The sequence below is a fragment of the Vitis vinifera genome, chromosome 15 (genome assembly GCF_030704535.1).
Source record: "Vitis vinifera cultivar Pinot Noir 40024 chromosome 15, ASM3070453v1".
Taxonomy (NCBI): domain Eukaryota; kingdom Viridiplantae; phylum Streptophyta; class Magnoliopsida; order Vitales; family Vitaceae; genus Vitis; species Vitis vinifera.
In genome coordinates, this window is record NC_081819.1 from 18,834,067 (window position 1) to 18,848,493 (window position 14,427).

At 38.1% G+C, this 14,427-nt stretch overlaps 1 protein-coding gene across 2 annotated transcripts in view; it reads left to right on the top strand.

Moving 5' to 3' along the window:
- Positions 1–14,427, top strand: part of LOC100247154 (BEACH domain-containing protein C2) — a 62,146-nt gene that overhangs the window by 23,485 nt on the left and 24,234 nt on the right. For both annotated transcript variants that reach the window (XM_002270739.4, XM_019225605.2), the window contains exons 8-11: positions 1,288–1,364; positions 7,304–7,385; positions 9,069–9,398; positions 13,074–13,693. In XM_002270739.4, the coding sequence (XP_002270775.1) occupies positions 1,288–1,364; positions 7,304–7,385; positions 9,069–9,398; positions 13,074–13,693 (1,109 nt within the window). The remainder of the gene's footprint in view (positions 1–1,287; positions 1,365–7,303; positions 7,386–9,068; positions 9,399–13,073; positions 13,694–14,427) is intronic.

A 14,427-nucleotide genomic window follows, 5' to 3' on the forward strand; every position in this document is an offset into this window, starting at 1 on the left:
TCATAATCTCACTAATGTGGAGATAGAGGATTTGGAAAGATCAATGTCTTCTCTTTATTGTGTGCACTTGATTTTGTCTGTCCCTGACAAGAGAGCTTGGTATTTATATTCTTTAGGTATATTTTCAGTAAAATCCTTCCTTTTGGCCCTGTTCAATTTACCAGCTCCTGTTCATTTCCCTCCAACAAAATTCATATGGCAATCTATAGCCCCACCTAAGGTTAAGGGCTTCGACTGACTAGTGTCCAACAAGAAGGTCGACACTAATGACTTGTTATAGGTAAGAAGACCTCACAAAGCCCTTGGACCTGACTGTTGCACTATGTGTATGATGAGTGGTGAGATGATGGATCATTTTTTTTTTTACACTGTTTGATGCTATGACACTTTGGCATAAATTATTCAACTTGGTCAAGCTGGATTGGGTTCTTCTTAGGAGCATATGCAACATGATGACCATTTCCTTCAAAGGCTTGGGGAGTACATGTGGAGGCAAAACTCTTTGGAAAATTGCTTGCCCCACTTTTGATTTGGATCATATGACGGGAGAGAAATGCAAGGATTTTCAAGGATAAGTGAGAATTATAGAGTTGATATGAGACTTAATTTACTTTTATTCCTCCTTTATTCCTCTTTGATATGAGACTTAATTTACATTTTAGGTCTCAACAACTTTATATTTGAAGGGTACTCTTAGTGTTATTTGGCTCAATTGGAACTTGGTGTGTAAATAAAGGTTTAAAACAATAAATCTTGGATCAAAGCTTCAACCTCCTTTGTAGATGCATTGATTTCTATGGAGAACAGAACTTTGCTTCTTTTGTGTAATTGTATGTGGTGTATAGAAGATGTCTTATACATGAGATCTTTTGATCAGAATTTGTATATTTGGAAATGATTTCTTATCTTTCTCATGTGCCTCTAACTTGGTATTAATTAATTTTTATTTTGGACCAAAAAAAAAAAAAACTTGCTGCTCATACAAAAGTAGTATAATGCTAAAATGTCCAATACATGTGTACAGCAGTAGTAAGAAAACTGCAAGAAAAAAAAAAAAAATTAAGAACAATTAAAATTTCAGGAAAGAGGAATAGGGGAAATTTTAAAAGAATAGGAGCTCTTTAATTTAGTTATGCGCACTTGCTTGGAGCCAATCTATTATCCAAGGCATATATCTGTACTTTTTCTATATCCTTCTACTTTGATGTTGCTTGGACATGCTATCATCTTCAATTTATAGTTTGATGAGTTTCATTTATATTGTTTGGTTATTACTTCCTTCTACAGGATATTGAAGCTACAATTCATTGTGCAGAATGGCTGTCCATGGTGGGGGGCTCTAGCACAGGAGACCAACGCATCAGGTACCACTATATATTTCTGGCAGTTGCTGTAAAGTTTCATTAATGTTTCTTTTGATATGTGCAATTTGTTATCGAGTATCATAGAGTTTGTTTCATGAGTGTCAGCAACATTAGTTAATTCAAAGTTTGATTTCTTTTTATGTTCTGTTCACCGATAGATACTGGTAAATCTCAACTAATAGTTGAATCGTATATCCCTCGTCTTTGTAAATTATTTGAATTTCTAGCTGTAGTATTCTCTGTACATTCTTCAAGTTGAGTTCTGTAGCTCACAACTTGTGTCCCCAGGAACTTGGATTATATGCCAGTACAGAATAAGTTATTGATGACATAGTGGTAAAGTAACTTGAAAATTTTCACGTTCTATTAAATTTCTAATGATACATCAGTTACAGGGTGCACTGAAATATGCTGCAATGTGATGCATTTGTACGATATTCGTTTTGTGATGTGGTTGACACACATTGTTAGCCTGACTATAAACTTTTTTCTTTTTTGAGGTAGAGGGAAATAATGTTCCTCAAGCATGTATTGCAAAAATTAGTCACACTTGTTGATAAAATCCAGTTGTTTTTACTAACATGAGATCCAAAACCATGGATCTTACTAGGCATACTCCCATTAACCTTCCCTTCATCTTTAATTTGACTCTGAAATGAGGTGGAATGGAAGCATGAAATCGATCAATTGAAGTTTAAATATGTAGTCTTATAATGCAGGCTCTAACAGTTTCATGATTCTCTGCATTTGGTAAAAAGGTAATGCTAAATATGTACTTGTATCACCTGAAACTGAGTTCCTTGAGATTGGTTGTTGTTGTTGTTGGCTTTTGTTTTTCTTTTTAAATTATCTGCTACTATTTATTTATCAATGTGTTGAGGCTATGAGCTATTGTTGACAGTTTAGTTCATCGACTACCTGAAAATAACAGGAAAAGTATATATGCACTAGAAGTATATACTATTTCTTTTTTAAATCTTAAACACACTAATTTATTGATATGAGTATGTTAGTACAAATGATGGATGAAGGATGAGAAATCTTCCTAACATTCACAAAAGCAAATGAAGAAGAAAAGGAAGAAAAAAAGAAAAAAGAAAAAAATACTTCTTGAAATATAATTAAAGGATGTAATAGTAACATGTTTAAGTCAAAGAAACTTTGAACAACTGTTGTGGGTGAAAAATTTCCCATGAAAGAAACCCACTGTTTGGCTTCTTTTTTTGTTAACTGATCTTCTATTTTGTTAACTAAGTGCCAAACCTAATAGAGAGCAATCCTTAAGGGCTTGTTTGGGAATGCTTTTGAAAATACTTGTCAAAAGACAGTTTTTAATAACAATTTTCAATTTTTTTTGATGTTTCTAGAATAAAAGTCTGTTTGGGCAACCTGTTTTCTATATTTCAAAGTATTTCTTAAAAATAACTTTTATTTGTAGTGCTTTGTTTTTCATTATTTTTCATATTTGTATAATTATTTTTTAAAATAGCTCCCTGAAGAACAAGTTAAAAGAATTGAAAACAATTAAAATATGCTCTAGAAAACACCCCGTTTCTAGTTCTTGAAAAACCATCTTTTGAAAAAAAATTACCAAAGTGTGGAAACTAGTTCTCAAACAGGCTTACTAGGAACATCTAAAATTTGGCAAAACCAACAATTCAAGTTACTAACAACATTCAAAATCAAAGTCACCCATGATACTTTCCTTCTCTCCTATTTAGACACTCAAAAAATCAGAATAACCAAACCCTCTTCCACCCATAAATTGGATAGGCTCAGAGTTGTATCTTGCAACAGGCCCTCCACAAGTGCAAAAAATTTTGGCGTAATGGCCACCAAGTTCTTTTCAACCATTTTTGAAAAGGCTCTCAACTTCGTACAATAACGATCTTTAATTATACCTCTAATCTCTAGTTGACCTAGGTTACCTAAGGCATACCAACAAAAAATTTAAGTTAACCCACTGAAAGTGAAATTTACACATTCAATAGAAATATATACTGATGTTATTTTATATGAGTTATTGTTAAGCTGATATATATTGTGGGTTCATATTCTAGCATGTTAAAACTTCTAGAAAAATTGGTAGCTTAACGTCATATTAGAGCTAGAGGTCTTGTTCAAGTCTTTCCTACTGTTTATCTTTGTAACCACTACTAATTTGGGCTCACGTGAGGGAGTGTTGGCCTAGTATGCATTGTAGACCCATATCCTAACTTGGTTGGAGGTGAAGAAGGGTGTTAGCTTAGTATAAATCATGGGTCCATATGCATTATGGGCCTATATGGTTTTAGGAAAGTTGGTACCTTAACGATATTCCTTGTGATACATTTAATGGTAGAAATGGAAATGAGATTTCATTTTGTTCTGTTTACATTTCTAGAATGGTGATTGTTCTTACCATTTTTTGTATCTGAACATGTTTGGTAATGATAATGAAACAAGTCATCCAAGTTAGAAAATTGGTGGTATCAATGATCCGATAGTGATGATCATACTAATGCTTTTGGAATTATTGATTTGAAAACTGTGAGAACAACAAGATCAGTGAGAAGCATTTGAAAATAGTTTCCATAGTAATTTACTGTAATGAATATGAATTATGAACAAATGTAATGAATATAAACTATGAACATAGGAATGTATTGATCAACTTTTGTTTACTGATGACACTAGGATTGTTTTTTATGCCAATCATGATCAGTTGAGATATTTGAGTTGAGTTTTTATGTGGCTTGAGGGGATATCATGCTTAAAAATTAATTTGGATAAAAGTGAGACAATTCCTATTAAGGGAGTTGCTATTGGATGATTTAGCCTTGCCGTTGGGTTTTAGAATTGGGCATTGGGCAGTTGCCCTCTACCTATTTGGGTCTCCCTTTGGAAGCCTCCCACAAATCTTTCAAGGTGTTGGATACAGTGGAGGAGAGAATTAGGAAGACAACAACAATGTGGAAATGATAATACCTTTCAAATGGAGGAAGAGTTACCCTGATCAAAAGCACTTGCTAAGGGTGTCATTGGGGAGACGAGAAGAGGATGCTCTAGTTATATCAGGTTTGGGGAGGTGAGTCTAAGGAACTTGCTTGAAAGAGTAGAGGCTTGTTACAAAAAGGAAGAAACAATGGTTTGTAATAAGGTGTGGAGAGAAAATGGAAGGGCTTTTAAGCTTGAGAGGCGTGCTAACGAAGTGGGGAGGCTTATTCTCTGCTCAGTTTGTGATGGGAAGGCAAAAAGATTTAACTTGTTTTTCCCTAAATCACCGAAGGGCTGGTCTACCCTGGCTAACAAGCTCCAATCTTTAGGGGTGAGGCTTTTGCCTTATTCTGAGGGACAGAGCTTTCCTACAATGAGGAGAACATTGGTGTTAGGTAATGAAGTGGATTGTTTGGGGAAAGGCTCCTCTGTTGATGTGGTTTCTAAGTCACAGAGGGTTGTAGGGGGTTAAGTGTGGATTCAGTTAACCAAGGAGAGGGTGAAGGCAATGGAAACTGTTTTGAAGTTCTACTTGGTGGGGAAGTGTGGGGAAGGCTCCAATTTTCACCCTTAGTTACCTGAGTTAAGGAGGTGGATTGATAGAAGTTGGGTAGTTAATGAAGGAGTGAAAGTTTCTTCTCTAGGGGGGGCCTTATGTTGCTTTGAATTTGAAGATGAAACAAATTTGGACGTTGTTCTTACAAGGGGTTCAAGGAAATTTAAAAATGTTTTCTTGGATCTGGTCTGATGGAATCCAAAAGTAGGATGTTTGAGGAGAGGAGGGGTGGTGAGGGAGGTGTGGGTGAGATTGGTAGGACTTCCTTTGCACTTATGGTGTTGGGAGTTGTTTAGGAAACTAGGGGACAACTATAGTGGTTTTTAGTTGTGGATGAAGACACAACCTTCCTTTGTGATAAGGAATGGGCAAGGGTGTTGGTGAGAATAGATGGAAGGAAGAAATGGAATTCAGTTCAAAACATGGTGGACCTTTCATGCTTCATAGTCCAACTTTGGTGGGAGGCCTCTTCATGGCTTTGGTAGGTGATCTAAGGTGAGAGATGCTTTAGTCGAGAGGTTAGGGATGAAGAGGGTGGGGAGACATGCATTGGTGATCGAAGTGGGCATGTTCTATTGCTTGGTCAAAGAGGTAAAGCAAATGGCACAGGGCAGGTGTCGAGTAGTGGAGGATTGAGTCAGGAGGGGACTCAGTCTCTCAAGAGGTGATGGGGGTTGTGGCAGAGAATTGTGCAGAGGGGAAGGGAGGTTTGATTGTTGTCGAAGCTTGTGGGGCTAAACTCAGGGTAGATGTGGGATGTGGAGCTTTGGAGGTTTTAGGCCACTTTTCTTATGGGCTTTCAGAATCCCAATTTAGCAGGCCTAAAGAGCCCTCTTTTTAGGCTTGTTCTGGAGCGGAATGTGGGTTTATTGGTAAAGGTCATTCTGGAATGGGTCTCTTTAGGGCTTAAAGATGATAGCTCAGTCTTGTGCTCTACTAGAGAAGTTAGGGTGATGTCTTTGTGTGCCTCACTCGCCGATGGAGCCCTTCTCGACAAAACTTCAAGGTTTCCAGATGTTGCAGACGATGGCCCCGTTGATGTTGGTGGGGTTCCTTTGCCTTCGTCCTCATCTCTTCGCCTCTTGCTAACTGACAGGGCCCTTGTGGAGAAAGCGACAAGATTTTCAGCAGAACATCTCACTAGTAAGTCTTCAGTTCTAGATGGTTCGATGGGAGGAAAGTCTTTTTCTTTGACTTTTTCTTTGTCTAATGATAAGGGTTGTTCTTTAGGGAGGATTGATAGTTTGATTTCTTGGAGGAAGAAAGACGGAGGTATTTTTGAAGACATTTACAAGCACTTACGTATGTTATCTAGCGATGACGTGGCTATGGAAGCCCCAGAGAACCGTCCCAAGGTTTTCAAGACTGCAACCCTTGAGTAGAGTGTTGAGGAGGGGGCTTCGGGTTTTGAGAACCCTAGTAGGGGCCTGTCGAAAGAAAAGAGCCTCTTTGATCTCTCCTATCAAAAATTCATCTCGTTTAGCAAGTTTATGGGTTTGCTAGTGGATGGGAATGGGTAGGAAATTACGTCCCTGTTGAGAAAATTGGAATCTAGAAAGCGGCCCAGAGTTTCGGTTGTGAAGAGGAGGCCCCCTTCCACATCTTATCTGGTTAAGGAGCTTCGAAATTTGGAGTGCTCGGTTAATTCTGCAATTCAAACAAAAAAGAGAAAAACCGGAGCAGTGGATGGGAGTTGGTTTGTAAGTGACCTTATAGGTTTAGTTGTTAGGGTTGTGTTTGGTGGGTGTAGCTTCTTAGTGTTAGTTTGTCTAGCAAGGAAAAACGGTGGTGTTTCAAGTTGCTGTCACCCAAATGTTGGTTATTTATGGTTTCTTTCCATTTGGGTGTTGGTTTGTTGCCTCTCTTTCCTTTGCTTGTATTTGGCTGCTACTTGTATACTCCATGTGTACTTTGTGCGCCTTTCCAAGCACTTTTAGTATATTTTCTTTGTTTACCTATTTTTTTTTAAAAATGTATGATGTTCTGTCATCTTTGGACTTTTTCCCTTAATTAATAATACCCATTCTGTTTGTTACTAATATATATATATATATATATATCCCTTCAATAAGCTATGCAAGAAAACCTACATATTGCTCAAATCTAATGAAAGGGATTCCTCTTTCTAAAATCAACCACAATATTTCATGGTGAGAAATTGCCTTTCTTGAGTTCTTTTTCTAATTTAAACATGATACTTTATTAGTTGTTTAGAAAAACTTGGGCAAATATTTTTCGTAGACGTTTGTTTATGGAAATATGTTTTACCATAGCTTTCTGTTATGTTGTTGTTTCTTTATCTTAATTTAAGAACTCTTAAGTAAAAGTTACTATAGACTTCATCTTGACATCATACACATCAATTGAGCATTGATTACCTAATTATTTTTATCTTCATATTCTGAAGACGTGAGGAATCATTGCCTATATTCAAAAGAAGGCTCATGGGTGGCTTGCTAGACTTTTCTGCCAGAGAACTGCAGGTTCAGGTAATTTTCTTTTGCTTAAAACTACAGTTTCCTTGTTTTTCAGAAACTTTGCATCAGTTTGTGTCAATATTTTTTATGGTTGATTAATAGTGAAGTGCATACACACCCTTTTGTGATGAATTTATGATATGAATCCCAAATTGTTTTCCCTTGTTGACCAGGGCGGGTTTTTTCCCCCTTTCAATCCCCTGAGGATCAGTTTTTAATTTTGATGTTAAATTGGAGCTTTCCTAACACCCCTTTTTTGTGCTAAAAGATTCTGGCAGTGCTAATTATTTTTGTTTGTTTATCAATTTATGTCTTATTCAATTCTCATAGAAATCAATCTTATGTTACATGTTTTTTTTTTACTATGAAGAAATTACCCAAGTTACTTGTGAATGCTGAATGCAGTACCTATCCATGCACTATTAATTTCTTCAAGCCAAAGTTCTGTCCCCTTTTTATTTTGTTTATTTAGTTTTGTAATTTCAGGATCTTTGAAATTCTTGGTTTTGTGAAACTTCTAGCCATTGCTGTTGATCTCTCTTTCTACCTTTTTAGTTGTTGTTGTGGTTTTTTCCCCCTTATACTCCTGTACTAGAGTTTCAACTAGAGGATTTTAGATCTTCATCCTGCAAGCAAGGAATAAAATGCCTATATTAGTTAGCATGACTAGGTTATGAAAGTATGATTAAGTTATGGACTGAACAATCACATGGAAGAAAAATGGAAATCTTGGATAAAAATATGAATGCTTATGTGGTTATGCCTATTAGAGATACAGATTAGAGAGATTGACATTTCAATAAATATTCAAAAACACACCTTCAAGCTTCAGCTGTACCTTGCCTTTCATGAACTTCATCATTCTCAGATACTACACTGATCATTGATGCTGCCACCAGCTGCTATAGCTATCACCACTGTGTATTCAGGCTTAAATGGGTCAATTACCCCCACCACTATCATCTTCTGGCTTGAAAGATCAGCAAAGTGTGTTTGCTTCAAAACTGCAACAGATCATCACCAAATGCACATCTGCTCATCACAGCTATAGGTTCCTACTACTGATTTCCTGTCTCCACTAAAGTTCCCAACCACCATCAACTTCTTCATTACCTGACTACCATTTTTCAGTAAATCCAACACAACTTCCATCCTGTGATCAATTGCCTTTCCCAACTAGAGTCTCCTTTCCTTGCAACCCTCATTCTCCCACCTCTACCAGTATGGACCAATAAATCCAACTCTATTACCTTCAGCATAATCCTCTCTTAAACCTGCATCTGCATGAAACCATCTCCTTCTCTCAAACCCCCATAAAATAGCCATTGCCTCACCACTGCCTACATTCCTTCATTCTCAGTTGCAAACCACCATCCAAGTCTCACTTCAGCTGGCCAAATGGCTATGTTCGCCCAGCAGAAGTTTCCATGTTCAATCCCCAAACCAATACTGTGGGATCCATCGTCACCAACTAGTATCAACTTCAGTAGCCTTGATGGTGGCTGTCATCCTTAGGAATGGTGTTATCTATGATGGCAGTTTTGACCTCTATTGTACCAATCAACACCTTCCTTTGCCAAGAAATGCTGGTTCCACTCACATTTTGAAAGCTTCTCATATAATTGTCATTGTTTCTTGTTGGATAAAAGGGAAAAACTGCAATAATGTCTACATCCAGATTTTCTTGTTCTACAGACTCAAGTTATTGCTGCAGCAGCTGCTGGTGTTGCAGCAGAGGGTTTGTCACCAAAAGATGCCAAGGCAGAGGCAGAGAATGCTGCTCAGCTCTCTGTGGCTTTGGTAGAGAATTCGATTGTGATTCTAATGCTCGTTGAAGATCATTTACGGCTGCAAAGCAAGCTATCTTGCACTTCACATTCTGTGGATGGTTCTGTATCACCACTGTCACTTGTTTCTCCTCTCAGTAACTACTCAAATTCATTCAAAACAATTGGTGAAGACTCTACAGAAGCTGTTGGCAACCGCAAATCATTATCTGGTGGCTCTGGAGGAGTCCCTCTTGATGTATGTATGCAGTTTTCTTAACACATAAATATTCACAAGCATATGCAATTCATTTTAGCTTTTATCTGGCCATATGGAGTGTTTGTTGTGTACTAGCAGTTTATTTATTTTTTGATAGGAAACGACAAAGAGATATATTGATACAAAAAAGAAATAGAAGAGAAGGATGAGGAATCCTCCCACCAGAGAAAAACTAAACTATACGAATACAAAAACAAGAAAATACAATGTAAAAACAAACAATCTCTCTAGATTAGACCAACCCATTGGAATTACACACTGTTATCCAATCAAGTTGTAACACATTAAGGGGAATCCCCTTAAAATCCTTGGAACAAAAAGCCCAAAGAGAAGCAAGGAAATGAATAGAATCTCAAAGATTCTCTGAATTCCTTGCTTTAATCTCAAATATCCTCGCATTTCTTTCCCGCCACACAACCCAAATTAAAGCAATGCACGCAGCTTGCCACAAAACTATCTCTCTCTTAGATAAACCAAAACCCTCATAATTGATGGACAACATGTCGGAAATGCTCTTGGGGGGAACCCAGTCCATCTTGGCCACTTGAAATAATCTGTGCCATAACCCCATTGTCAAAGAGCAATGTAGGAAAAGATGATTTTCTGATTCTCCATGCTTCATGAACAACTTACAAATGTCAGGACTAAGAGTTTTGTAAGGTCTTCTTAATTGTAGCAAGTCATTAGTATTTACCTTCTTGTGTACTAGCAGTTTATTAGGATGAAGTTTTTGTAGTTGTGCATACCTGAAATCTGTCTTGATCTCTGTTTTCAAAATAAGGTGCTCTTACTTGTTGGCATGCTGACCTGGCTAGTAAGGCTGAGCTTGGGACATCCATTAGTTTAGAGCATGGGACATCCATTAGTTTACATGTGGTTTTCATGTAGATATTTTAAGTATTACCATATTCATTGGGAAAGTTATTAGAAAGAGACTTCCTATGGGGGGGTGGAAACTTGGAAGGAAAGATTCATCTAGTAAAATGGGATGTGGTCTGCACAGAAAAACGCAATGGAGGGCTAGGATTAAGGAGAATAGCCACTCTGAATAGAGCTTTGTTGGGCAAGTGGACTTGGAGGTTTGCGTGTGAAAGGGATAACCTTTGGAAACAAGTGATTTCTACGAAATATGGGCAAGAGGAACATGGGTGGAGGGCTAAGAAGGTTAGTGGGGCGGCTGGAGTTGGGGTCTGGAAGGAGATTATGAAAGAATCTGAATGGTGCTGGGAAAATTTGGCTTTTCTAGTTGGGAAGGGTTCCAAAATTAAATTTTGGAAAGATAGCTGGTGCACTGATACTCCATTGTCCCAATGCTTCAACCATCTTTTTGTCCTTGCTGTGCATAGAGATGCTTCGATTGAGGAGATGTGGGACCATCATTCGGGCCAAGGAGATTGGAATCTTGTTTTTGTGAGGGATTTCAATGATTGGGAACTGGATATGGTTGGTGATTTGCTCCATACTCTGAGGGGTCATAGGCCTTCCTTGGAGGATGACTCAGTTAAATGGAGGCAAGGAAGAAATGGTCTCTTCAGGGTTAAAGAAGCTTATAGGATGTTGGATAAACCTAATGCCACAATGTTTCCCGCAAGGAGAATATGGGTGGATAGGGTACCAACTAAAGTTTGCTTTTTTGCTTGGGAGGCTACATGGGGGAAGGTGCTCACTCTGGATAGGCTTCAGATAAGAGGGGTGCAACTCCCAAATTGTTGTTTTTTGTGTGGTTGTGAAGAAGAGAATGTAAATCATATTCTTTTACACTGTATAGTGACTAGAGCTCTTTGAGATATTATTTTTGGGTTGTTAGATATTAAGTGGGTCCTCCCAGAAACGGTTAAGGAGGCTTTAACCTCCTGGAGGGGTTCTTTTGTTGGGAAGAAAAGGAAACAGTTATGGAAATCCATTCCGCTGTGTATTTTTTGGACGGTCTGGAAGGAGAGGAATAGGTTAGCCTTTAGGAGGGGTGTGGTGAATGTTCAGAGGTTAAAGAATTCTTTTGTTTGTAACTTATGGAATTGGGCCAAAGTGTATTTAGGTGAGGAGGCTTTCTCCCTTATAGGTTTCTTGGAGTGGATAGCTTCCACTTGAGGGGAGGTAGCTCTTTTTGGTCCTTTTTCTTTTTTGAGGCTGTAGCCATCTTGTATACTCCCTGTATGCTCTGTGGCGTTTAGCCTTTTTTAATGCATATCTTGTTTACTTATCAAAAAAAAAAATGTCAAAAATCTTCTTTGTGCCCTAAAAGTTTTGGCAAATGCATGATGACTTCCTCAAATACTTGAATGTTGGGGCATGAAAAATAATGTGTATATGATTATAGGTAGTAGTGTTCAATGGCTTATGCTCTACAACCTCCTCTGTCTTATATGGACTGGGAAATGCTAGAATATTTGAGGAGAGACAGAGCTCTCCTACATAAGGAATTATATTTGTTTCTTGACCTCTTTATTGGTCTCTGTAACTAAGGAGTTTGCTGCCACTCCTGTTGTTTTGATTTTGTTGGGGATCACATTGCTGTTTGCTAGGCTCCTTTGGGATAACTCCTTGGGGGTAGGGGGGAAGGAGAAGTGTCTAGCGATTAGGGGGTGTACAGAAAACTCTTAGATGTATGGTTTGGGAATACCACTCTTTAATTTTCCCTGGGGCATTTCATCTGGAGTATAGAAACAGATAAATTCATCAGTGGGAAGAGTGGTATCCCTCTCTATGCAGTTGACTCTAGGATTTGGAATATGGCTTGGAAACATTGAACCATAACCCCCATCTAGTTGTGGGATACAGATATACTCTTAATCAGAAACCCTAGACCTGAGAGAAATCTGAAATCTGATAGTGGAATACAGGAACTGCTTTTAATTGGAAACCTTGCACCAGTGATCAAAGCCACATCCATTTGCATTTGGCATTACAAAGTCACCCTCCTGACCACCCTCCATTGAGTTGCCTATTAAACACCCATCATTGTTGAACTTAAGCCACTTAATCAGTGTGCATGGGCAGGTGGGGGAAGAGAAAATTTTATCCCAATGACCTAAAGCTGACTTGGGTTTGAAAAGGTTATCTTTGGAGCTGGACTTGTAGATACTGGTGACGTATTTATGTAGGGAGGAGAAAAATCTGAGCCTAAAAGCAGGAATGGTTAGGATGATCCGGGAGCAAATGTGTTGGGAGAAAAATGTAGGGTGGTACTTAGGAAGAAGCTAATACCTGTGTGGATTAACTGGTCAATCAGTCTTTCTTTGGTTGGAGAGTTGGTGGTGATGGATGTCGGTCATCCTGGGCTGGGTTCATTTCTAATGAATGATATTTCTGAGGTTGGTCGACCCAATTTAAAGTCATAGATATTTTGTTTTGGCCACACGTTTCAGGGAGAAGGAAGAATTTTAGTGCTGTGCTTATTTGCATGGCTTTATGCTTTTAGTTGGAAGGGAGTGTTTTATGCTTGATATTTAATTAATGTCATGCAAATGCCTGTCATTGCTGTAGTTCATTTCATGTTTTTCCCAGTTTCTAACTTCATGTTCTGCCTGAGGACATTATTTTAACAATGGAGGTAGTTTTATTTGTCATATCTTACTCTATTTTCTTCTTATGATATTTTTTTCCCATGTGCATCCAGTTCTCCTTCCAACTTACACTATTTAAGATTTCAATCAGGTTCTTGCTTCAATGGCTGATGCAAACGGGCAAATTTCTGCATCAGTGATGGAGCGCCTTACTGCTGCTGCTGCAGCAGAACCTTATGAATCCGTTTCCTGTGCTTTTGTTTCATATGGGAGTTGTGCTATGGATTTAGCTGAGGGTTGGAAATATAGGAGCCGGTTGTGGTATGGAGTTGGGTCTTCAACAACAGCTGTCTTTGGTGGTGGTGGTAGTGGATGGGAATCTTGGAAGTCCACTTTAGAAAAAGATGCAAATGGGCACTGGATTGAACTTCCCTTAGTAAAGAAGTCAGTTACCATGCTCCAAGCATTATTGTTAGACGAGTCTGGACTTGGTGGTGGTCTTGGTATAGGAGGAGGATCAGGTACTGGAATGGGAGGAATGGCAGCACTTTACCAGTTGCTGGACAGTGACCAACCATTCTTATGCATGCTACGTATGGTGCTTGTTTCAATGAGGGAAGAGGATGATGGTGCAGATAGTATGCTTATGAGGAATGTAAGCTTTGAGGATAGAATGTCCGAGGGATTATATCGACAAGCAGGCAACATGATGTCTTTAGATAACAACGCTCGGATGTCAACTAGGAAACCACGATCGGCATTATTGTGGAGGTACTTGATATATTTACCAGAAATTTGATTGAGGCATTTCCTTTGCCTTAGTTTTCTTTAAAACTTAAGGTGGTGTTTAACTGTTTGAAGAGATTAAAACTGCTGCACAATAATTGAATATTCATGTTTTTTATATGTTAGTGGCAAATATGCATAAATTTCCAAAGATTAGTTTCTTCATGAGCTCAAAAGTATATATAGATGCTGTTGGACAACCTTGATCTGTATAATCATGAAGAAAACCTGAAGTATCTGCCATGAATCAGAAGCACAACCTTAACATATGGTCTCAAGTGCTACCTCCTCTTATTTGGGTGAATAATGGAAAATAAACAAAAAACAAGTTTTAAATACCAAGTCTTTGTTACCAGGTTAAACATCAATTTAACTCAAAAGTTTAAACTTTTAAGTAAGGAACCAACCATATATAAATGTAGGCTTATTGTTATAACAGTTCCATGGTATACAATCGGATGGTAGATTGATGTTAGCCCATCCTGTATATATTGACAATAATCTTTCTTGCACCTAATCTATCCCTGGCCTTGCCAATATCCATTTCTCAATTGAGTTACTCTTAGGTTATGAACTGTCCCACTCATAACAGTTTAAAGGACATCTACAAAATGACCCTGACCATCTCTGGCCTTGCTGATATGCATTTCTCAACTGAGTTACTCTCAGGTTTTGAACTGTCCCACTCATAACAGTTTAAAGGACATCTGCAAAATGAC